The sequence below is a fragment of the Carassius carassius genome, chromosome 35 (genome assembly GCF_963082965.1).
Source record: "Carassius carassius chromosome 35, fCarCar2.1, whole genome shotgun sequence".
In the NCBI taxonomy this organism is placed as follows: Eukaryota; Metazoa; Chordata; class Actinopteri; order Cypriniformes; family Cyprinidae; genus Carassius; species Carassius carassius.
The window spans coordinates 28215945-28242464 of record NC_081789.1 but is presented as its reverse complement, the minus strand read 5'-3'; the positions used below and the strand labels follow the sequence as shown (position 1 = coordinate 28242464).

At 39.1% G+C, this 26520-nt stretch overlaps 1 protein-coding gene and 1 long non-coding RNA gene across 2 annotated transcripts; one reads left to right on the top strand and one right to left on the bottom strand.

The window, feature by feature from the left end:
* Positions 1–4615: 4615 nt before the first annotated feature.
* On the bottom strand, positions 4616–25979 carry LOC132116477 (peptidylglycine alpha-amidating monooxygenase-like). Its single transcript, XM_059525337.1, has 13 exons — positions 25907–25979; positions 23091–23393; positions 19259–19388; positions 18694–18807; positions 18388–18460; positions 17757–17967; positions 17355–17558; positions 16936–17054; positions 15981–16080; positions 10939–10992; positions 5784–6059; positions 5641–5703; positions 4616–5418 (listed from the first exon to the last, which is right to left on the bottom strand). The coding sequence occupies exons 1-13, from the start codon at positions 25962–25964 to the stop codon at positions 5240–5242; spliced, it is 1884 nt and encodes a 627-aa protein (XP_059381320.1). The 5' UTR covers positions 25965–25979; the 3' UTR covers positions 4616–5239.
* On the top strand, positions 6432–8555 carry LOC132116478 (uncharacterized). Its single transcript, XR_009425641.1, has 3 exons — positions 6432–6667; positions 7373–7464; positions 8510–8555. It is a non-coding gene; the product is annotated as an uncharacterized LOC132116478 (long non-coding RNA).
* Positions 25980–26520: the final 541 nt, after the last annotated feature.

Here is a 26520-nt window from a genome sequence, read left to right as displayed (position 1 = left end):
TCATAGACTAGAAGCCTTATGGTATGCTAGTGGCACCAAACAATCATTGTGCAAGTCTGCTGCGAAAGGCCATACTGTTTTATCATTTAGTAGTATCTTAGACTTTATTTATACCTTCAGTCTGTGGGTATTGCATGGATGCATTTCAATTGTAGCAGCAGCTTCTCTGGTTGGTACTTTGACTGTAATTTGGCAAGGATATGAGGTTGTAATTTGTGTCCTTGTATGCCCTAATATGCATGATTATTTGGTTCAGCACTGTGTGAATTAGACATACACTGATTCTTATTAAAGCTACGTAAGTTATTCAGTCAAGAGCAATGAGTGATTTTCTTTTTCATTTGTTGTTTTAAAAAAAAATTGGGAGGAAGAAATCAAATCTTAAAGTGCCATTTTAGTCGCTTTACAGTAGGGCTACATATAAGCTACAGAAACATTGTTATTATTCCTGTAGAAACACCACTATTTAAAACTTTAAATAGTATCCTCTCGCACAGTGAATTTGTTTAAATTAATGTTGTAAAAACAAAACAAAAAAATTGAGTACAAAGTAGATGTGTATCTTTAAATATGGAGCTGTTTTACTCAAGATGCCTTTAAAGGGGAAACCGAATATAATCATAACCGATGTCCATCACATATGCAACTTGGTAATAAATGAATAAAAACAACTATTTAGGTGAGCTGATCACCTTAAAAGTGCACAGATATAACCATCAGTTCACATGGCTGTTAATTACAGATCTATAGAGAATATTGAATATAGATCAGTGCAGTTAAGTCTTTTGATGAGAACTGATTTCCAGTTTTGTCAGGTGACCTTCGACATAGACCCCATAGTAGATATTTTTGTTTAGAACCCTCTCAAATGATGATAAATGGAGCAGAGTTTAGTAAGCAGGATGATCTATAATAGTGAAAATGTATCTTAACAAGCTCAACTGATGCTTGAGAAACACCGGAAACAGAAGTGAGCACTCATTGCAGGAAACGGCCTGACACTGAACTCTGGAAACACAAGTCTGTATTCTGGTATTCTGTCTCAATACCCACACCTGTAGTTTAGGCTGCTTGAGAGTGTGTGCATGCAACAGGAAGTGCACAAGATTGTCTGAGGTCTGAAAAATGACTACGCTCAATGCCCTTAATGCACACTAAACCCACACTATTTCTAATAGTGTTCAGAGCAGTATTTATCCCATCATTCATCATGTTCAGAAAACTCAGAAATCACAAATTGTCAAGGAAAACTTTGCAGTACAAGTTAATGTAAAGTTTTGCACATTTATTTGATACAGAGATATGTATTTTGTAAAGCATTTGCAACTTCTTTTTATCACTCAAGTCATTCTTAGAAACTACTGATCAGAAATTTTGGAAATTTTGAAGTTTACTTTAAAATGCAAATTAATAAATAAAGCTCTGTACAAAGTTTACTTGCATTTTTTACAACACTATGTTGTAAGTGGGTCTCACTCACTGATTTATATATATATATACTTTTCCAAATACCCACACTTGAAGTCTTTGCTCTGGATCACTTGATTACTCATATGACGTATTTCCTGTATTTGGCCCAAGTGTTCAAGTGAGGATGAAGACTATTGTCTAACTGATGGGACTTTAATTTCTGGTGCTTCTTATTAAGTGATAAAAAGCAGTTGCAAATGATATAAATATAGGCTACTCACCTCCGCACCAATAAAACTTGTAGCACTTTGTTTTACTACCAAATTATATGTAGTGCCAAATAATTATTCATATTCACATTGGAAAGGTTTCCGTGACTTCACGATCTTGGCAAAAAGTCTCACGATTTATTTCCCCAACATAATGCATGATGGGATACCCTAAGCCTTGAATACTGCTCTGGAGTGTGGATTTAGTGTGCATTAAGGACACTGTGCTTTGGCATTTTTAAGATCTGGACAGGCTTGCGCACATACTTCCTGTTGCGCTCACATGCTCTAAAGTGGCGAAGACCGCAAGTGTTAGTATTTGGACAGTCTTCAGTCCAATTGCACACTCTGGCCAAATACAGGATAAACGTCATGCAAGTAGACACATGCACAGATCGATCTGCAAGTGTGGGTGTTGGGACAGGCTCAATGTATGAAATAAACTTAGTATTCACTCGAAATTGCATTGTCTCTTGAGTAGGTTGAGTAGGTAATAAGTAATTACTGCAATAAGATTCACTTCAGAATCTGGGCAGAAATAGTAGGTCATCCGGCTATGAAAAAAAGGTACAAACGCTGTTACTGGGGCAGTAGCAATATGGACTCTTTAGAAATATGGGGGAGTCAATTTGTGTTGCCAAGCTATTAAACAGGTGCACCTAATAAAGTGGCCCATGATTGTATATATATATATATATATATATATATATATATATATATATATATATATATATGTATATATATATATATATATATATATATATATATATATATATGTATATGTATATATATATGTATATATATATATATATGTATATATATATATATATGTATATGTATATATGTATATATATATATGTATATGTATATATATATATATATATATATATATATATATATAAAATCTTTTTGTAATCTTGACAAACACATATCATTGGAGAGGTCTGACAGTCAAGGTTCCATATTTGATAACTTTTTTGAAAAATAAGTGATATTGTGATACTATTTATTTGTTACAGAAAAACTGCTTCAGAAAAAAATCAATAGAGGTTGGGCATCACCCTGGATAATTTTGCTGTAGTTGCAGGAACCACATTTTTCATGATAACAACTTCAAATTCGGAACATAACTTGGTTTGACATATGGCTTTGATTTAATATAAATTTTAGAGTGCATCAAATTATATAAAATATTTATTTTACATAAAATAATAAAAAACTGTACACTACATTTCCTTTACTCTAAACGTAAACGTCTATTAAAAAAAAAATGTATTCATTTCAGCAATAAACAGCTATGTCCTTAGGTCTGTAATCCAAAGTGTTCAGGAATTACAACCATGTTGTAACAATCATTAATTTTTGTCTTCTGTTTCCAGTTAAAGGGGCTAAGTGTTATCCTGGGGAACACAAACATTAAAATCCAAATCAAGGTTTGGATTTTTTTATTATTATTATTATTTGAGTCCCAATAAGATGGAAATTGCAATAAACAAATTTTCTGATGTCTCTTTAAGGTTTTGCCCTTGGTATAATAACATATACATTTTGACTATATTTAGCAGATACATAGTTGTATATATAATTTATGCGATTACTGTGAGGGCATTCCACTTTTCTTTTTTCTTTTTGCTTTATTCGCAATACTGCTTTTTCTCTGTTTTACTCATCCGAGATATGATGTTGTTGCTGCTGTGATGTTAACTGTAATGGGATTGTTTGAGTGTGCTAAGATACAGAAATGGAGTTTGGGTTTCTTCCCATTGTCGCCTTTGGCTTGCTTAGTTTGGGACACTTGACTGATTGTAAAGACACTACTGGAAGAGAGCTGAACTGGATGATGAAGAACTGAATCATCAATGAACTGACTTTAGCTGGAAAAATGACTTTTCTTGCTTGATTGACAAACTGTTTTCTGTCTGACACTGTAAATCTGCTCTGACACGCCAAGTATTGTATAAAGCACTACATAAATAAAGGTGACTTGACTTGAATTGTGCTAATGACTAGCAAACTCTTGCTTGTTTTTCTTTCGGTCCCACTGCCATTTTGAGAGCATATTTCACCATATATTTAAATCAGTTCCCTAGAATTTTTTCCTGCCTGAATCTGTATAGAAAATACACACACACACAGACACACACACACACACACACACACACACAACTGAGCCTGGTTTCTCCCAAGGTTTTTTTCTCCATTCTGTCACCGATGGAGTTTCGGTTACTTGCCGCTGTCGCCTCTGGCTTGCTTAGTTGGGGACACTTCATCTACAGCGATATCGTTGACTTGATTGCAAATAAATGCACAGACACTATTTAAACTGAACAGCGATGACATCACTGAATTCAATGATGAACTGCCTTTAAAAATCATTTTGCATAATTGACACACTGTTTTCCTAATGATTATAGTTCAGTTGCTTTGACGCAATGTATTTTGTTTAAAGCGCTATATAAATAAAGGTGACTTGACTTGACTTGACACACACACACAAAAATAAAAATAATAATAAATTAATAAATCAGATTTAATCTGGCCCTTTTACCTAACATAATAATAATAAAAGCTTATACTAGCCTTTTATATAAAAGGCAGGGCATTTTTGGACACCTTATAGATTTGCAGTGAAAAACCTTTTTCAAAATTTATTTTAATGTTAAAGTTAGGCCTTGTATAGTTGTAATTCATGGAGTCATTATTTAATACTTCTGATTTCAGATATCATCATTCATGATAACCTGTGGGCTAAAGAAATAAAGGAATCTATTATGACACTGTCTTTAATTAAGTAAATGTAGGACTATAATACTGCATTTACTTCTTACATTTTCCCCAACATCAAAATAATGTTTCCCCTGATTAGTAGTGTAGTGTTTTCTGAAATTAATTCTCAACATACATTTAAGATTCTTCATACAACTGGTAAAAAGAGGTGATGCTTTGCAGACACTTTATTACACAAATAACATTGTTACTGAAAATAGTTTTCTTGCAATAAAACCTCAGTTTCACAACAAATATCAGACACATCGCAGTAGCTTTGAAAATGTAGTAAATACAGCCTTAAATTTGTAATCTTTTTTTTTTCTTTTTTATCAGATGCAAAAAAACAACAACTCGAATCACAGGTGACAGTAGCAGCTCTTCAATATGTGGCACATCTGTAGTAATATATACTGTAGGTGCTGCAGAAGGCGAAATACATGAAGGCACAGACATACAGAAATGTTAGGACACAAAATGCCTGGATCAATAATATATTAATTGCACTGCTAAATTACTGGAAGAGATTGAACAGCTGTTCATCATTAAAACTAAATAAATAATCTACCTTTACCCTCCTGTTAAAAATAATAATGAGAAGTCTATCATCAAAATGACCAGTGCTCTGAATCTCCACGTGGTCCCTTAAAATCATCAATTAAAATGTCAGTCATAGGTCTCAGAGAACATTTTCACACCAGATAAAATGTTTCAGCAGCTGATACAAACGAATACAGAGGTGATTAAATTACATCCTGACAGCGCTAGCAGAAAGACCATCAAGCGTGGGCTCTTTAGGACGAGGGTCCGGGGACAGGCGGAGCGGAGTACTCCTCGTTCTCAGAGTCGGTGCCGTCCTCTTCATCTTTCTCCAGGTCACTTCCCTCGGTGCTGAGTCTGTCGAAGCCCTGCCGGGTGTAACCTTTGTGGGAGGCAAAGAAATTCCCCAGGTTCAAGCTTCCTGCAGCTTTGCCTGAGTGTGAGAAAGAGTCTTACTCTCAACGCCGGGTGAACAATACTGATAATAAAAGTTTTCTGCAGTTGTACGAAAATAATCAAATTTGAATGTAGTTGTACGGTTACACCACAGAAGGTTGTGTTTAAATGCTCCAGGAACAGGTCAAAAGAAAAAGTTACTAATGCATGGGAAGCTGGGCGTTATAGTAGGTCTCTGTCCTGAGGATCTCTCTCTTACCTCTGATTTTACCCAGGATTCCTCCTGCTGATCCTGAAGGCTCTGACTTCACCTGGCAATCATCTTAAAAGCAGAAATCCATCACAATCAATCCCACACACAACAGCACATGGAGTTAATTAACATGACTGTGAGACCGTTACCCCTGTCCATGCGGCCCCTCTTCCAGCGGAGACAGACACCGATGGCGATGACGAGCACCAGTGGGACGAGCAGTAGAGAGGTGATGATGGCGGTGGACACGCCCTGAGTGCTCTGACTGGCCACGCTCTTGAGCGTCTTCTTCTCTTCAGGAGCCACCAGCGGCTGAGGAGGCTGCTTCTGTGACGGCTCCTGCATCTTCTGCACTGCATCTACTGGATGCCGAGGCGGGAGCTTGGCGAACGGCTTCAGATTGGCCTGCACAAACGCTTCTGTTTCTAAAAGAAAGAGGGAATCAGATAAGAAACGGTTAAAAATGCAATTCAATTTATGCATTTAGCAAAGCGACTTACATTGCATTCAGGCTAACATGTGTTCCCAGGTATTCGAACCCCGCGCTTGGTAAGCAATGCTCTACCACTTGAGCAGCTACAGGAACACTAAAAATACTTATGTCTTAAAGGGGTCATATGATGCGATTTAAATTTTTCCTTTCTCTTTGGAGTGTTACAAACTCTTGGTGCATAAAGAAGATTTGTAAAGTTGCAAAGACTAAAGTGTCAAATCCAAAAGAGATATTCTTTAGAAAAGTTAAGACTTGTCCAGGCTCTTTAAAAAAACATTTTTAGTTTGTGCACTTAAAACTTTTTTATCACGAAACCACAATTGTGGCTCTTTTTTCTGCCGTCTTTATCTAAACTTTTTTTTGCAACTTTTGTAAGCTGTGTCTCAGTGGGCGGTCTCTACCCACCAGGATGAAAGGCCTTTTCTATTGGTCACTCTCGATTGAAGTCACAGGTTGACCACACCCACTACGTTTCCCAGAATCAGTCTGACAGAAGAGCGAGCGAGGTTGTATAAAGGAGAGAAACAGGTTGTTTACTGGGTAAGATAACTAACTTAACATCTTAACAAGTCAACTTAATTATTCTCTCCTCATGGTCTACCATCAAAATACGTAACATTAGCTAAGCCCGTTGTAGATCTGATTAGCCAACAGTATAGCTAGCTGCCAGAGCGCCCAATAGTGAAGCGTCAGACCAATATTTTCAGAGATTATAGATTATTAAAGGTCCAGTGAAGTAAGGGGAGTAAAGCACATTAAATCACTACCCCATTTGGCGGGTTATGATTCATAAATTATGAACATATGCACACTCTCAAGTCTATTCACGGCACCCAACAGCTGTAGATTGCCATTTAAAGTTTTCTAAAATACAACGATTTGGGATTGAAGCCTGTACATTCTGACGTCACCATATATTCTACAAGACTATGTATTGTGCATTTTAATAACAGGTTTGTTTTGTACTGGTCGAACGAGTTTGCAAAATTGCCTGAATTGTCTTGCGATTCGGGGGTCCTCAGGGACAGGTTTGGAAACCCTTGCTCTTTAAGACCTGTGCAATGACAACTGCGAAACTTATCACTTCAAAAGTAACGATTGATATTCAGGACTTGTCAACCAGAACTAACTTCCACATTTCAATATGCCCCTGACCTCTAAGGGGAGTTTTTATTTGTGAATACTATTTGTGAGCAGCCTAGACTTCTATCGGTACAACATCACATTTGTCTTTTCTGTTTGCAGGAAGAAGATCTGGTGTTGATAGAGGCTGATTCTTCAAGGCAAAACCTTAGACCTGATGCAACATCATCCAATGTTGCAATCACTCTCAGGAGGTACACGAGCAAAAGCTAAACATTGTCTATTATACATTCCTGTTACAAAATAAGCCCCGCATACATTTTTGTCTTTAATGTGTAAAGTATGCACAGTGACATTTCAATTGTCAGAAGTAGAACTGCCATGCCAGCTTTTGTGGAGAAAGATAATGGTAATAGTGACTCACATTAAAGCTTAAAAAACAAATAAAAGATGCTCTGGATCAAATCTTTGGATCATATTTCTCATGGTAACCTACCTGACTATGTTCATTAAATTTGGTTCAAAACAGTACATTGCAAAGGTCATAAAAAGATCAAACGAAATGTATTTATACTGTACATACGTACAAACACAAAGTAGTTTGGAAACATTACATTTTTTAAACTGTTTTTTTATTTTATATAAGTCTCTTTTGCATATCAAAGCTGCATTAATTTGATCAAATATACAGTAAAAACTGAATAATTGCAAAAAATATTACCATAACTCTTTTCTATTTGAATACATGTAAAAAATGTAATTTATTGCTGTGATCAAAGCTGAATTTTAAGCATCATTACTCCAATCTTCAGTTTCACATGATCCTTCAGAAATCAGTCTAATATGCTGATTTGCTTAAAAACTGTAATAATTGTCAATGTTGAAAAAAAATAATTGGGGATTCTTTGATGAATAGAAATTTATCTGACATGTAAAAATGTTTTATAAGAGTATAAGTTTCGTTACTGTCATTTTTGATCAATTTAATGCATCCTCGCTGAATAAAAGTATTTCTTAATTCCTTTTTTTTTTTAATGTCTTACTGTCCCCAAACTTTTGAACAGTACTGTATATTATTACAAAATCTTTCCATTACAGAAAAAGGGTGTTTGTTTGAACTTAATATTCATCAAAGAATCTTGAAAAAATTGTATAAATAAAATGTATAATAATCTTCGTTGAGCAAAAGAATAAGCGTATCGTTATATTGTGACACTTGTGACTGGAGTAATGATGCTGAAAATTTTGCTTTATTGTTTTTATATACATATATATAATTGTATTTATTTATTTTTACAGTGAGAAGAATGTGATTCGACATGCCGCAGCACAGATAAACACCTGACATCTGAAATATGTCAGGAGATAATACGTCTGAAGTTCTGAAACGTCAAAAAGCTGTGGAAGCTGTACCAATCCCTTGAAAATCACCTTCCTTGGAGAGCTTGTAAAAATAAATAAATGCAATTATATGTATATAAAACTAAAAACAATAAAGCAAAATGTTCAGCGTTATTACTCCATTCTTAAGAGATCCTTTTTAGATGTTTTTTAAGCGTTTCTTTTTTTGTTTGTTGTTTTTTAAGCTTTAATGTGAGTCACTATTACCATTATCTTTCTCCACAAAAGCTGGCATGGCAGTTCTACTTCTGACAATTGAAATGTCACTGTGCATACTTTACACATTAAAGACAAAAATGTATGCGGGGCTTATTTTGTAACAGGAATGTATAATAGACAATGTTTAGCTTTTGCTCGTGTACCTCCTGAGAGTGATTGCAACATTGGATGATGTTGCATCAGGTCTAAGGTTTTGCCTTGAAGAATCAGCCTCTATCAACACCAGATCTTCTTCCTGCAAACAGAAAAGACAAATGTGATGTTGTACCGATAGAAGTCTAGGCTGCTCACAAATAGTATTCACAAATAAAAACTCCCCTTAGAGGTCAGGGGCATATTGAAATGTGGAAGTTAGTTCATTAAAAGAAAGTCTCTACAAGGCTGCAGTGGTACAGGCTGAAAAGTCCTGAATATCAATCGTTACTTTTGAAGTGATAAGTTTAGCAGTTGTCAGTGCAAAGGTCTTAAAGATAGTACAAAACAAACCTGTTATTAAAATGCACAATACACAGTCTTGTAGAATATATGGTGACGTCAGAATGTACAGGCTTCAGTCCCAAATCTGTGTATTTTAGAAAACTTTAAATGGCAATTTACAGCTGTTGGGTGCCGTAAATAGACTTGAGAGTGTGCATACGTTCATAATTTATGAATCATAACTGGGATAGCCAAATGGGATAGTGATTTAATGTGCTTTACTCACCTTACTTCACTGGAGCTTTAATAATCTATAATCTCTGAAAATATTGATCTGACGCTTCACTATTGGGGGCTCTGGCAGCTAGCTATACTGTTGGCTAATCAGATCTACAACGGGCTTAGCTAATGTTACGTATTTTGATGGAAGACCATGAGGAGAGAATAATTAAGTTGACTTGTTCTTTTCAACTCGCAAAAAAAAGTTTTAAACCTGCAAAAAAAAAAAAAAAAAAACAGCAGAAAAGTATAAAATAATTCCATATGTTTCCTGAACAAGTAGCCTACAATGCCGGTATCTGTTTCTATAAAGTGGGGCCATTTCTGTCTCAAAGTCTGTAAGTATGTTTTCATATTTAAAGGATTTGCCACTGATGATTCAAATGCCAGTTTTGAGCAGAGTATAGTAGCGCTTGTTGTTTGTTGTTTCTCCGATCACAAATTCAGACATGGGTTTATGTTTACGCAGCACGATATGCAACACAACTCGTAAAAACACAATATGAGTCATTATTATCAGTAATTATGTCCCCACAGGATGCAACAAATGATTCGTTTGTAATGAGTTTTATTGGCTTTGTCTCATCGTGCCGGGACACACGGCATCACAATATGTTAAGGGGCGTCACATTTCCATCCCACGCTGGAGGTATTCGGCCAATCAGAACGCACTGGATAGCTGGCCAATCAGAGCACACCTCGCTTTTCAGAACGATGAGCTTTGTAAAAAACAACATGTTTCAGAAAGGTGGGGCATAGAGGAGCAACAATAATATACAGTATGTGGAAAATACTGTTTTTTTTTACTTAAACTGCCTAAAAACATTTCATTACACCAAATAATGTTTTCTTTTTCAAGTCTTGAAGGACAGGCAGTTCCAAAGATGTAGCTTTTAATTGAGTTGAGCATACATTTGAAATGTTTCAACTGTAGAAGTCCTAAGAGGCCATGAATTTTTCTTTCTTGTTTTCTTGTGATCACGACTTAACAACATAACAAAACATAAGAAAAGTAGTTTTTGTTTACAATGATTATTTGATATTTTAAAGCACAATGTGTTGTGAGTCTAGCGTTGGACAACATAATGTAACAAAGGACCTCCTAATTCTGTCCCAAACCGTACAGTAAGGTGGATATACTGTACAGTATACAACACCCCATCAGTTATATTCAGCTCTATACTGCCACCTATTGGTGTGTAATTTAGAGCAAGGGTTTCCAAACCTGTCCCTGAGGACCCCCGAATCGCAAGACAATTCAGGCAATTTTGCAAACTCGTTCGACCAATTCACTGACTCAAAAGAATGATAAGGAAGCAAATTATTTATTGGGATCCTGGTAGAGTTTGTGAACACTCTCCATGTGTGACTGGGCCAATGAAGCTTGAGAAAACACAATCCAAACAACCTACCTTCAATTTCTTGGACCTCGATTCCTCCTTTTTTAACAGAGCGATGTTCTGCCTCTGCAGTGAGAATAACAATTCTTAGGTTTCAATTTTTGTTGTTAGAATAGACAAAATCATAGGATGAAATTCAGGGCTGGGTAGAAAATCTCGATATTTCCATATTAATCGATTATCTTTTTTACGGGAACGATATAAATTCTCAAATCCCAAGAATGAATCAGTGTAGCCTGGTTTTAGTTAATGGACGGAACCCTGAAGGGCACTTCCCATCCAATAAATCGCATTAGGCATTGTGCTTTGGTGCTTTTAATATGAAACAAAGTCTCAGGTTTCAATTTATGTCAATTGTATTGCAGTATTCAAACAATAAATGTCATTTTGGGGCTGTTTAATGTGGAATGACAGATGGCTGTAGTTCATCTCAGTTCAACAGACGCTACAGCGTGAAGCACAGGTGAACTGATCATCTCTTTCACACTAATACAAGTTTCAGCACAAAATAAACATGACTAAACATCTGAAGGTAAGGTAAAAGAGAGAGTACAACTTTACAGTCTGTATCCTGTCTCTTGTAAGCGCTCAATCAGTGTTTCAGCTGTGCAAAGACCTAAATTTACAGCTTGTAAACAATGTCACGTAATGCCACATGTACCTCATGTATTTTTTTTCAAACATGTTTGGTGACCATAATGAACTCATTAGTCAGCCAGAACAATTAACTTTATATAGGGCGTTTTATGCTAAACAATATGCATATATTCATTATAATTTTTACCGATCTTTTTTCGATCTATTTTTGTTTGAATAAATCCCTCAATTCTTTATGACAACTACCATTTACATTTTTATATTAAAAAAAAAGAATAGAATAGAAATATTATGTAATTGTAACTTTTAAAAACTTAATTGTGTATTTTTAACAGTTGTACACTATAGTTTAGAAATCAGTAAATTTTAACCTTCAAATTATAGTAATGTAGTACCAAATGAATCTCATGTATATTTTACAGCATTAGTTGAGACGGTTTTTTCTTTGAGAAAATTCGACAAGTACTGTACCTTATATAGATCCAAAATGATCGATACTGAATTGAATCGAATTGGTAATCGAATCCAAATTGAAAGTGTCACAGTGTCTGGGTTGTGTTCCCTGGGGTTCCACTAGGTGTCCTCAGTTCCCACGGTGTTTATCATATTATCACTTCCTGTCTCCTTATTTGGTCACCTTCCTCCTTGTTTAGTTAATTGATTGTTCCCCACCTGTCTCCTGTTTCCCCATTATCCTTTTGTGTATATAACCCGGTCTGTCTTAGTATGTGTCACGGAGTCGTTGTTAATTCATGTCCGTCATCTTGTCGTGCTCTTGCCTTGTGTCCTTGTTTGTTTATGTTTGGTTTGGTTTTGTTTGGTATCGACCTCTGCCTTGACTGTTTACCCTTTTGGATTGCCCTTAATAAAAGACTTACTCGCAATTGGTTCTATCTCCGTGCCTCATTGGATCCCTGCCGTGACAGAACGACTCCGTCATTCTAGGAACCAGCGGTATGTCGTCTTTCCGTTCCCCAGCCAAGATGGCAGAGCGGCGAGCCAAGTATCTTCGGTTGATCGCCCTCCACCAAGAGGGAAATGAAGTGGGTGCCCTGGCTCAGGTGTTCTGGTCCCTGGCCGAGGGCATGGGCTACACTGATGCGGCCCTCAAGGACTATTTCAATGGCGGGCTGGATGATCCAGTGTCTCAGGAGGAGATGGCGCAGTTAGAGACACTGGAATTCTGGGAATTCGTGCGCTACCTGCAGCATCGGCTTCGGTGGGATGCCCCAGCCACTTCTGTCTCTTCCGGCGGGGTGGTCGTCAGCCCAGCACTACTGCCCAGGATGGCAACCAGCCAAGCGCCACAGCACAAGATGGCCGCTATCCCAGCGCCAATGTCCAAATTGGCCACCGTTCCAGCGCCACAACCCAAGATGGCCGCCAGTCCAGCACCACTGCCCAGGATGGCTACCAGCCAAGCGCCACCATCCAAGATGGCCGCCAGTCCAGCATCACTGCCCAGGATGGCCACCAGCCAAGCGCCACAGCACAAGATGGCCGCTAACCCAGCGCCAATGCCCAAATTGGCCACCGTTCCAGCGCCACAGCCCAAGATGGCCGCCAACCCAGTGCCAATGCCCAAATTGGCCACCAGTCCAGCGCCACAGTACAAGATGGCCGCCAGCCCAGCGCCAATGCCCACTTTGGCCAACGGTTCAGTGCCACAGCCCAAGATGTGACCTGAGACCCCTCCGGAGTCGAGTCAGGTGCCAGTGGACCCTCCGGAGTCGAGTCAGGTGCCCGTGGACCCTCCGGAGTCGAGTCAGGTGCCCGTGGACCCTCCGGAGTCGAGTCAGGTGCCCGTGGACCCTCCGGAGTCGAGTCAGGTGCCCGTGGACCCTCCGGAGTCGAGTCAGGTGCCCGTGGACCCTCCGGAGTCGAGTCAGGTGCCCGTGGACCCTCCGGAGTCGAGTCAGGTGCCCGTGGACCCTCCGGAGTCGAGTCAGGTGCCAGTGGACCCTCCGGAGTCGAGTCAGGTGCCAGTGGACCCTCCGGAGTCGAGTCAGGTGCCAGTGGACCCTCCGGAGTCGAGTCAGGTGCCAGTGGACCCTCCGGAGTCGAGTCAGGTGCCAGTGGACCCTACGGAGTCGAGTCAGGTGCCAGTGGACCCTCCGGAGTCGAGTCAGGTGCCAGTGGACCCTCCGGAGTCGAGTCAGGTGCCAGTCACCGCTGATCCTCCAGAGTCAGGGCTAGTCACCGCTGATCCTCCAGAGTCAGGGCTAGTCACCGCTGATCCTCCAGAGTCGAGTCAGGTGCCAGGGAACTCTCCAGAGTTAGGGCTTATCACCGATGACCTTCCAGAGTCAGGGCTTATCACCGGTGACCTTCCAGAGTCAGGGCTAGTCACCGATGACCCTCCAGAGTCAGGGCTAGTCACCGATGACCTTCCAGAGCCAGGGCTAGTCACCGATGACCTTCCAGAGCCAGGGCTAGTCACCGATGACCTTCCAGAGCCAGGGCTAGTCACCGATGACCTTCCAGAGTCAGGGCTAGTCATTGATGACCCTCCAGAGTCGAGTCGGGTTCCAGATGACCCTCCAGAGTCAAGTCTAGTCACCGCTGATGCTCCAGAGTCAGGGCTAGTCACCGTTGACCTTTCAGAGTCGTGTCAAGTCACCTTTGACCTTTCAGAGCCGAGTCAAGTCACCGGTGATCTTCAAGGACTGAGTCAAGTCACCGGTGATCTTCAAGGACTGAGTCAAGTCACCGGTGATCTTCAAGGACTGAGTCAAGTCACCTCTGATCTTCATGAACAAAGGGAAGTCACCTCTGATCTTCATGAACAAAGGCAAGTCACCATTGATCTTCATGAGCAAATGCAAGTCACCAATGATCTTCATGAGCAGTGTCAGGCCAGCACCGATCTTCTGGAGTCCAGTAGAGACACCATGGAATTACCAGAGTCTCGTCCTCCCATTGATCCGGCCGCACGGAAGTGGTGGGCTTCTGCTCCGTCCTGGGGGCCTTCCGCCCTGACCACATGGTGGTGGTGGTCTTCTGCTCCGCCCTGGGGAACTCTGGCCTCGACCACAAGGTTGTGGTGGTCTTCTGCTCCGCCCTGGGGGGCTTCCGCTCTGACCACACGGACATGGTGGTCTTCTGCTCCGCCCTGGGGGGCTTCCGCTCTGACCACACGGACATGGTGGTCTTCCGCTCCGCCCTGGGGGGCGCTTGCCCTGACTACACAGTGGTGGTGGTCTTCCGCTCCGCCCTAGAGGGCTCTGGCCTTGACCACAAGGGTGTGGTGGTCTTCTGCTCCGCCCTGGGGGGCTTCATGTTGTTTTTTCCTTTGGTTTTTGTGTTAATGTCTGTCCCTGTTCCTTCTGTTAGTCTGGCCCTCCGTCCCTCCCCCTGAACCTCCTCCTGTCCTCCTCCCTCCTGGGCTTTCTGTGTTGTGTTTACATTCTGGTGCCTGTTCCCCATGTTTTTCTTTTCTGGCCCTCCGTCCCTCCCCCTGAGCCTCCACCTGTCCGCCTCCCTCCTGGTCTCTGTTTTGTGTCTGTCTTGGAGCGTCTGGGAGCCACTCCGTAGAAGGGGGGTACTGTCACAGTGTCTGGGTTGTGTTCCCTGGGGTTCCACTAGGTGTCCTCAGTTCCCACGGTGTTTATCATATTATCACTTCCTGTCTCCTTATTTGGTCACCTTCCTCCTTGTTTAGTTAATTGATTGTTCCCCACCTGTCTCCTGTTTCCCCATTATCCTTTTGTGTATATAACCCGGTCTGTCTTAGTATGTGTCACGGAGTCGTTGTTAATTCATGTCCGTCATCTTGTCGTGCTCTTGCCTTGTGTCCTTGTTTGTTTATGTTTGGTTTGGTTTTGTTTGGTATCGACCTCTGCCTTGACTGTTTACCCTTTTGGATTGCCCTTAATAAAAGACTTACTCGCAATTGGTTCTATCTCCGTGCCTCATTGGATCCCTGCCGTGACAGAAAGCTTGTGAATGAGAAACTAATCGAATTGTGAAATTTGAGTTAAAACCCAGCCCTAATGAAATTACAGGCATGCAGTAACACTGATCAAGTATGGCAGACGCATGACAGAATAAGTGACTTTTTCCTTAGATTCACCAATCATGTGAAGTTTGGCAGAAAGAACAGGAGCAAAAGAAAAAATTTATAATAAAAAAATAATAACTGACAAAATTTTATTGTAACAAGCTCAATATTTCCAGTTTTCCGGTAGACTTTGGAGAGTTTGGAATTAAAAGTTGGCATTTTCTATGGTTAACTACACTGTGTAAAAAAAAAATATATATATATATATATATATGTATATGTTTCTGGGATTTTTCTGGATTTCTTTTGATTGTGAACAACGTGTAGCAAAATAAGAATTTAACTGCATTAAACTGCATAAATAAAAGTTTTGTATAAACACATTCTCATATTTTTATTTGAATTGTTATACTGGTATTTTCATGTATTAGTATTTTTTTAAACAAACAATACTTACTTTCAGATAGAACAAACTTTATTACAGAATCTGATGCTGCGTCTCCAACAAAGACGCTCCCGTCTTCTGTAACAACAATGTCGTGTGGTAATTTAAATTCCTGAAGTGAAAAACAGAGGGAAAAGACTTCAGATATCAAATGAAAACAAGAAAGAGAATGTGCAAACAGGCCCATGACAAGACATTGCCACAATAAACAATGTTGCTAATATTGCTTGTCTAAGGTTTTGCCTTATGTGTAATATGTTTTCCCTCATTTGATAAAAGCTGAGGCTAACTACAGAGTTACATGTAAGACATAAAGAGCAGGGAAACCTATAAATCTAAAGCTGTTTGTTTATTTGCATGAAAATAAATCCTCAGCATTATCACTCTTTATCAAATCAGCAGCTTTATGAGATCAGATGTCATGAATCCTGAGTGCTGTCTGATGACAATGAGAATGCACTAGGCCCCTAACCCTGACCAACAACTTACTCATAGATACATAATGATAATGGACAAGTTTTACTTTAAACTGTCTCTAATTGTTCTACAAACCATTTACCAATAAAATGCTTTTTTCACAAATATGTTGCATGAATGCATCCTTCAGCTAATCACCAATCTCTACTTTCTTTTTTTTTTTTGAAGTTTCCATGATGCATGAGCATCGTGCACTGCTTTGAGCTCCACATGAAACGAGTTATGTACAGGATGCATGTACAGGATCAGACTTACATCTTGCATGCATGTTCACTCTAGACACACAAATTTGCATATAATGAATCACTGTGCTTTGTAAGGTCAATGACGAATGGAGTCAGGTTTGCACTTCTGGGCAGCACTGATCAGGGCCTTTACTCTACAATACAACTAACACACAACTCTCAGCTATCACATCTACCATTATGAGTGAATGCTGTGTTGTGCTCAGCAGGAGTGTGTAGACATGAGTTAAAGCTGTTATTAGCACCTGTTTGTCTGGACTGAAGGAATCCAGGATCTCTTTGGTTGAATAATTGATAACAAAGCCTTGAAGGGGGGCGGCCTGCCCATACGGAGGCTCTCCATTTACAGCATACATGAGACCACCTGAAAGAGTCAACATTAGCCCTGATTCACGTTCTGCATCAGTCAGCAAAACATCAGTATGTTTTTAACATGTATTCACATTATAATTCAAAGGCCAAGTCAATAAACATTCACAAACTACAATCACATTTGACACAAAGTGTAACCTCATCCATTTTATTACCGAGTGACCTAACATTAGACAAAGTGATCACAGGTAGGGGATGATATCCACACTCAAATTGATATGACATGATGATACGATAAATTGACAGTGATCTGCTCAGTAGAGAGATGTTATCCTGCTCTCTTCATGCATACCTTGGGCAGGCGAGTATGCAATGGCAAACACTTCTCCTCCAAACTGCTCTTTTTTGATCTCCTTCACAAACTCGCCAGTATCTGCCATGAAGCACTGAATACGTCCGTTCTCTCGATCGGCCACACACAGCTCCCGTTTATCCGGCAGGAAGGTCAGGCTATGTGGGATCCAGAACGGGACACGCCGTTTTCTGTCTGAGGAGCCTGTGCCATCAGCAAAGAGCAAAATATGTCACTAAATATCCAACCAGTGCTGAAACATCAACCAAGTGTTTTATCTGCCAAACTGATTCAATTCTAATCAAACTGTATCATACCTAGCTGCGATATCAAATTATTTCTTATTGTAAGTATTTCATCATTGTATCAATATCTGATAAAAACTGAATATGCAAAGTGTACCTGCTCCCCAGTGTGAGATATATTTGCCCTCTGGTGAGAATTTGAGGATCCTGGAGTTGCAGTAGCCGTCTGAGACATAGATGTTTCCAGTAACAGGGTCCACGGCCACATCTGTAGGCTGGCAGAAGTGTTTCTTGTCACTTCCTGGTTCAAAGGCTTCTCCCAAGACCAGAAGCTGTCGATCTTGACCATCGCTGCTCAGTTTGAACACCTATATATGGAGAAATAGATGTAGAAGCCGTATGCATTTTTTTTTTGCTCGACCATTATGTGTTTATTTTAATCGTACTGTTTATCACAGATACATTTCATTTGCAATTCACCTTTTCAGGAGTCTCATTGTTCCTGGAACTCTGATTAAAATCATGATTAGTTCTTCCAAAGTTGAGGCAGAATTTTAACAATACAGCTGAACGATACTGCGATTTTGATAGATATTGAAAGTGCCACTACTTCTGTTGTGTTACCAAAACAAGCTGCTATGTATTTGCAGATTAAGAGGGCTTGAGTTAATGCTGGGCCAGTTTAAACAGCCATACGATACACTTTTAGAGATTATTCCCCTATTAATGTAAGTACAGTCACTCAAGTGCAGAAAGAGTCATGAGTTTCTTGATTTGAGCGTGTTTACCTGATGAAGTGCTACATCGGTCAGCCAGTAATTATCGTCCTTGTCAGTAGTTATTCCATGCGGCATATAGAACCTGTTCAAACAACCATTTCATTGACAACAAGCACAATGAATCAAAGATAGGAAACATAGCAAACAGCAGTACCTTGTCTAAACTGCTACTCAAACACTTTCAATATAATCTTTCTAGAGGGCAAATGCAGCTTCATTAATTAAAAATGGAAAATTTCCAGTCTGTAAATTGCATTGGGGAATTCCACTAACATGAACTGTAGACATGGTGCAAAAACACTCTGATGGACTTACTTATTTCTTCCTGAGGTTTTGAGCACTTTTCCTTTGACTGGATCCACCACCGTGATTGTGGACTGCTGGATGGAACCCAGATCCTTCTGCTGATAGATGCCATTGATGAAGGAGCTGCAGCAGAAAATGACTTCATTAGACCATAACAACATATCGTGTATTTAGAGGAGCAGTTCATCCAAAAATAAAAGCCTGTCATGATTTCCTTAGCCTCATGTTGTTTCAAACCTATAAGAAATTCTTTCTACTTCTACTCTTTCTATTATCTTCATTAGTATTCCAAGGATGAACAAAAGTGTTATGGGTTTGAATGATTGAAACAAATTATGACAGTTTTTTGAGTGAACTATCCATTTCAACTACATTACACTAAGTTAGACAACATTTAGACAATGACAACTTCATGAGCACAAAGTCAGTGTTCATTGGATGACTAGATAGAGCTCAATTCTCCATCAGTGAATCATTTCAAACTTCATCACCTGCACAAATTATTTTTTTCAGAGCTTCTGGGTGAGAATGCTTATATGTACAGTATGGAGTGGGTTTATAAACCATAACGTACTTAATTCCCCATATGTGATCTCCTCTGTGGAAGATGATAAGGTCACCGTTAGAGTTGAGAGCCAAACCAGACACCTGCCCCAGCTGCAGATCTGCCTCGGGCCAGTCTGACACCTCCACCAGATGAGCACCTGCATACACACAAACCACAGGTTAACACATGTTAATACATGTTGCCCCTTGGTAATATTATTAGAAAATATGGGATTAGTTTCCACTGTTATGCTGATGATACTCAACTATGTATCTCAAAGAGACAGGATGAAACTTCTAAATGATCTAAGCTAACAGAGTGTGTTAACAATAATTTTCTCCTAGTTAATTCGGATAAGACAGAGATATTAATTATTGGACCAAAAAACAGTACACAGAATCTTGTAGATTACAATCTGCAACTAGACGGATGTACTGTTATTTCCTCTACAGTCAAACATCTGGGTGTTATATTAAACAGCAACTTGTCTTTTGTAAATCATATTTCCCATGTTACAAAAACTGCATTCTTCCATCTTAGAAACATTGCCAAGCTACGAAACATGTTATCTGTTTCTGATGCAGAAAAGCTAGTTCATGCATTCATGACCTCTAGACTGGACTATTGTAATGCACTTCTAGGTGGTTGTCCTGCTTCGTCAATAAACAAGCGACAGGTCGTCCAAAATGCAGCAGCTAGAGTCCTTACCAGGTCAAGAAAATATGATCATATTACCCCAATTTTACAGTCTCTGCACTGGCTACCTATTAAGTTCCGTATCAGTTACAAATTATCATTACTTACCTATAAGGCCCTAAATGGTTTAGCTCCTGCATACCTAACTAGCCTTCTACCACGCTACAACCCATCACGCACCCTAAGGTCACAAAACGCTGGACTTTTGGTAGTTCCTAGGATAGCAAAGTCCACTAAAGGAGGTAGAGCTTTTTCACATTTAGCTCCCAGACTCTGGAATAGCCTTCCTGATAATGTCCGGGGTTCAGACACACTCTCTCTGTTTAAATCTAGATTAAAGACACTTTGGCCATTGACATCCCGTGGTAACTAGGATTTACACATGCTTGAATGTCTTCAGTCTCAACCCCTCAGAGGATCTAAGATGATGCCAACCCTGAAACAACATACAGAACTACCAAATTATATAAATTTGATCATCTATTTAATTACTTCCTTAATTTATTAACTGACTGATAAACTACTACTAAATATCTTGTAGAAACTTAATTTGAATTTGAATTAAACTTCTGTTTATCAAGTTAGGTGAGCTCAATGTATGTGTGTTTGTCAATGATTATGTGTGAATAGAAGCCTAAATTAAATCATTTGTCATATAAAACAATCGTGTCTCTTCAGAAGACTTGGACAACATTACTCAATTCACATGGATTATTCTACGATCTCTTTATGTACTTTTAGAAGAGTCAAAGTTTCTTATGAAGTTTGTATCCTCATTTGTTCTTGAAGATGAACTAAACTCTTACGGGTTTGGATCGGAACATGAGATTTCAATGTTTGGGTGAACTAATCCATATTAAAATACGTGTTAATGTCAAGATGCACTTTAAGGTTGGGATACATTTAAAATGAGATTTAAATATAATATTTATTTATTTATTTTACAAAAAAAAAAGTAAAGTTGCTGCAAAATTGCTGACAAACATTTACCATAAGTATTAAAAAAAAATGCTAGTGTTCCATTCTGAACACAGCCAAAGATGTCAATGACACAATACGCTGTGAATAAATCAAGTTGTTCAGGTATTATATCTGGTTCAGATAAGATTCAAATGACAGCACATGTGCTCTGATGAATGATACTCTTTCATTATAATAGCCTCCAAAGCATGAAGTTATAGACACATTCAACACATCCTAAATAAAACTGATTCATGAAATGTATTTGGCTTGTTTATGAATGAGGGCAAGAGCAATGACAAACTATGCAACATCAATGCAAGATTATCAATCTACAGTACATTCATTCTGTGCATTCACTAAAGAACAACACCAAACACATGCATATGAAATGAAACACTGTTTGCATTATATATTTCCTTCACTCTCTGGCCCATTCCAACAGAAACAGAAAATGTATAAGAAATATCACACTGACATATAAACGCCATGACACTCTTAATTTACAAACAGTACATCCAATTTCTCTGGATCATCTCCACTGATTCTACACATTGACTGGATCTGAAAATGCACACACCTGTCTATATAACGTCTAACAGCTTGAACCCAGAGCAAAACCCAGGTGTGCTTCTCAAAGCTGCATCCTATTAAAGCTGTGTCCTTCCTCGTCTAGTCATGCATTGAAAATATTATGTTGAGGCAAAAAAAAAAAAAACTTTATATAATTTTTTTAAATATACTTTATGACTTTTTATTAAAGCAATACAGTGAAAGACAACCATCTGTGGTCTCAACACAACACAAGAAAACAATGAATTCATCTCTGAAAACACTTTAGGGCAAGCTCAGACTCATTTTTCTTTTTCGTGAATTGGAATATATACAATGGATTGTGGGTGTTTCAAGGACAGAAGGATTTATAGATATGCCATTAAAATATGCCAGATGAAGGTTGTAAAACAAAGGCTTCAAACTGAGATGGCCTTCGACGGCGCTTGTTGACGTGACTGCTGAAATATGCAGTGTTACTAGGATGAAGCCTTTCCAACTTAGAAACAGCCCAAGCCATGAGGTCACAGGAACTGCCTGCAGACCTCAGAGACGGACTGTGGTGTGCACAGATGAAACTCAGCTGCATTGACGTGGCCTCCATAACTCTTAATGTAAAAGGAGTAAGTTGGTACAACCAATCCTGAGCAGTTGGTAAGAAAACCTGATGGTCATTCTGGTTGAGCTCCAGTGATCATGTGTGGAGATATGAGAAACTGCATAAGGACAACCTACACTGCGACACTCCACTGATCTGGGCTTTAGGGCAGAGAAGGCAAAATGCAAAAAAGCTCCTAAAGGACTTTAAACTAGATTCTAAACCAGATTCTCCGGTCTCATCAATCAATGTGTGGAAGAAAACCAGACACATGCTAACTCGCTGTCTACTGAGATAAGATTCTGAATAAGATTCATTTCAGTATAGGGCTGAAACATGAAAATGTGAAAAAATGAAGGGATAAGAATATTTCCTAAATAAACTGTATACACGTGTTGTGAACTCCTGACAATCTTTCTCTTCAAAACCAAATATCTTAATGAGTCATCTTGCTCGCAGGGGTTTTTCTCTATTTCTGTCGCAGATGAGGTTTTGATTCTTGCCACTGTTGCCTTTGACTTGCTTAGTTGGGGACACAATTTCTGGCAACATTGTTGACTTGATTGCACAGACAATATTTGAAGAAAGCTTAACTGAGCTGGTCAATGGGATCAACCATGAACTGACTTTAAACTGACTGTTTTCTTTTGCATTATCAGAACACGTTTTTTTCTGTTTGACACAGTAAATCTGCATTGACACAATCTGTATAGTATAAAGCTTGATATAAATAAAGGTGACTTGACTTAAAAGCTTTCAATGCATCTTGAAGTCTATTCTACAGGAATTCTCAAGTTGCACATGAGGGAATTATTAATACCACATGCTATAATATTACACAATAAGCAAACACTCTCTGCAACCCAAAGCATGAATGATACATGTAGCAGTGAGATGGCTGGAAAACAGACTTTAAATGGAAAACAAATGGATATGAGGGAGACAAACTTGTTGGCTTATGTGTTAAAAGCTCAGTGTCCACACAACACTTGACAGAGATACTTGATATGTCTTTGCTTTTTGTTGGGGTAAAAAAATGAGGCCGAAACCCACCTTGTTGGTCCCTCTGAGCCTCCCCTGTGGTCGGCTGTCTGGCGGGTACCGTCCTGCTCCTCGAGGGGCTGACAGTGGACTCTAACTGGTGAAACTTGTGCACTCTGTCCCTCACCAGAATTGCATCCGCTTTTGTTTTGTAGCCTAAACGTGGCCAGCCTAGGTCTTTTTTTGGCATTATGCTATCAATCTCTGCCATCAGACGTTTCTGGGCTTGGGCCGCCTCTGCAGAGTTGTACTTATGCATGTGGACAACATCCTCCTTCTCCCCCAGCAGTTTAGAGAGAAGGGAATAGAGGTCACCTGCACAGGAGGAAACAGAGGAGGAGAAGCGGAAAGAGGAATGGTGGTGTGAATAGAAAAGTGAGAGAACAACTGGAGATGAAGAAAGGAGGTTATGCTGAGGGTGTTACATGTATTGGATAGACTGGTGGTGCTATTTTTGCTTTGGAGATTGTATGACAGGCCCGGTGAGATCTCATGCAAATGGCAGGCTGTGCAACATATACAGCCTTTTATGTCAGACAGTACATCTATTCTGGCATGGAAAATAAAAAGGCTGTGCATCTTTTATCAAGCCTCAAAAGGTTATATCCAGGCTTTCAACTTATGTAATCACATCTGCAGGTATCATTTTAATACCCTTTTTCAAACTTTTTATACCCTTAAGACCTGTCACTTCAATCACAAATGTGATACATTAGAATGATGCATTACAAAATGATGATACATGTTCATGCACGTATAACTATTCCACTGGCTATTATTTGGTTAAATCCCCCTGCACAATGGCTATATCTGAATAATCAATTCCAGGGAACACCTGTTTCACACTGCAAGCATGAACAAAGCATAAGCATAAGTAAAATGCGTAAAACATAATTGTTAGGATAAAGTGCGGCCCTATCACTACACTATATTTCACTGTAAAAGAGGCCAAATGATGACTAGAAAATTACACCTTTCTATGACAATTTGTCAAGATTAAGTATGTTTTTGAGGATCTGTGGATCAAACTGGAAGAGAAGGCACATCATTTCATACCAAACACAACCCTGAGACTCCATGACTTCCATGTAACTATGCCTATATCAAATTATGATTAAATGGCTTTCATTACTGAATGGAAGTGTTAGGGCCCTATGATTGCTATTTTAAGGAGCTCTAAATAGACTGCAACCCTAACCCAACTCAAACCTGGTCTAAAGTCAATGGTGCAATTTTTTTTGTTATTTAAAGAGCGCGTTGGTAGAAAATGCGCCTCTGGGCGGGTCCACAGTGCGCGTTGACTTTGCTTATTACACACAGGGATGCATCACACAAACACGCCAAATATTAAGAACAAAAGGATTACAGTGTAAAAGAATATTATTGTGTACTGTAGGTTACATAAATATAAAAATGTAATGGTGGATAGTCATTGCATGTATAAGAATCAGGCTACCTATCTGCAATTCAGCCTATTACTACTTATAATGATGAATGAAATTGGCAAATTCATGGCACGAGCGCATCTCGTTTTTAAAGGGAATGGGAGATGACACTCTGATTGGTTTATTGAACGTTACGCCCATTACTCATTAAGAGAATAGGGACAACCCATTCCAAAAATGCACCCCGGCGCACGGACTGTTTTTCCGTCGTTAAAATAGCAAAAGTGGATATGGACACGGCCTGAGTGCACCTGCGCCGTGCGCTTTACACTTTGGGTTTAGATTGTAAAATAGGGCCCATAGACTTCAACTTGATGATTAATAGAATATCACTGCATATTCTAGTAATCCATTTTAAGATTTAAGAGATGTGTCAATTTTAATTTTTAATTTAAAGACTTATTTGGTCTCCCATGGAAATTTGCAGAGCTGACAACTGTTTGTGGGAGATGGGATAACATTTTGTTAGACTAGCTTGAAGAATTGATCACTAGAATCTCAAAGATCTGCAGATGAAAGAGTCTTTTGTAATAGAAATGTTTGAAAAACACAATTATTTGATGTATGTTTTCATGGAAAATGTGACATTTCTAAGTGACCCCAAACATCCATCCATGGACTGCACTGACTCAAGTATCAAGTACATTCTTACGATTTAGCCAAAAAATATTCTATTAAACACAAACCTCTGATTGTCCAAACAAGCAAATTTTGTAGGTGATATTCTACAGAGTACTGGCTTTCTGCAGTAAGCCTATCCTATGGTGACCCTCCCTTTGAAGATGCCTTTATTTTTGGTATTTTCCCAGTCAGTCTTGCACTCCCAAACACTTCTTCTGCTTCCATCACACACAAAGAGCTATGAAACCATAAGCAAAGTCCCTGAAGCACTGACCAGGTTTCTGTACCATTGCTTTCAACTTTTCTTCTGACAGCTCTTTGGCATTTAGTGAAGAGCTTGAGCCAGATGCTGAATTGTTTTTCTGCCATTTTCCTGTGAAATGGGATTGTGTGCAAAGGATTGTGGATGGTAAGAGGATGTGAAGGACTGATGCACCCTACAAAACACCATTTTACACATTTTACTTCTACTGTCAATTTCATTTCAACAGCTCAGGTGTCAGTGAATCAACAAATAGAGCCAAAATACACATTTTAAGGGCAAATAGCCTTGAGCCCTTCTCTGGCTGCCACAGTGATGAAATGTTTGATAGATCTCCACAGAATCTTAAACTGAAACAAAAGCATGCCCAGTGTCATCCAGGTAAGGTTTCTAAGAAAACTCCTCAGGGCAAGAAGAAGATCCAATTAACATTGGAGAATACTTCTCATTGGTCCTGTTTCATGTAAAATAACTACCCTTCAACCCATCTTGATTCTCACCCCAAGGTTCAGGCCAGAATAATGCAGCAACATATTTTACTGGCCATGCAACAGCCATGGCTGAAACAAATAAAGACACACTTTCTTACTCAGAAATATATGCAATGCTAAAACAAATCCAATCCAACAAAACAAACTTACTCAGAGAAATAAGTATTGATAAGGACAGCTATTAGTGGTACAAATGAAAGTATACATTACAGTTACATCTTTTTTAATCATGTTAGCATGACTCTGTTCATTCAAGACGTTGCCAATAGTATTGTGGACATGGTAATACATTGGTAAAATTCAGTCACTGTTCTAGTTCCATTGGTAAAAGCAAATACATAAAATGCATTAATATATTCTGTAAAAGACTAAGCTGACACTATAACACAGCCATTTCGTTTGTGTAAATCGGATTCACAGTGCAGCCTTCTATTAGGAAGTGTAGTGATTTTATTATGAAGTTAAATATAAGTAGTAGGCATTTGCAGAAATGAGATGCTAACAGATTCAGTTTTTAATTAATGCAGGGATATCTCTGAGATGTACCAGCGAGCTCATAGCAGGTTAGAGATGGTTAAATACTGTAGGTCATGATATTATTTTTTTATATTTCCCCTGTGGTC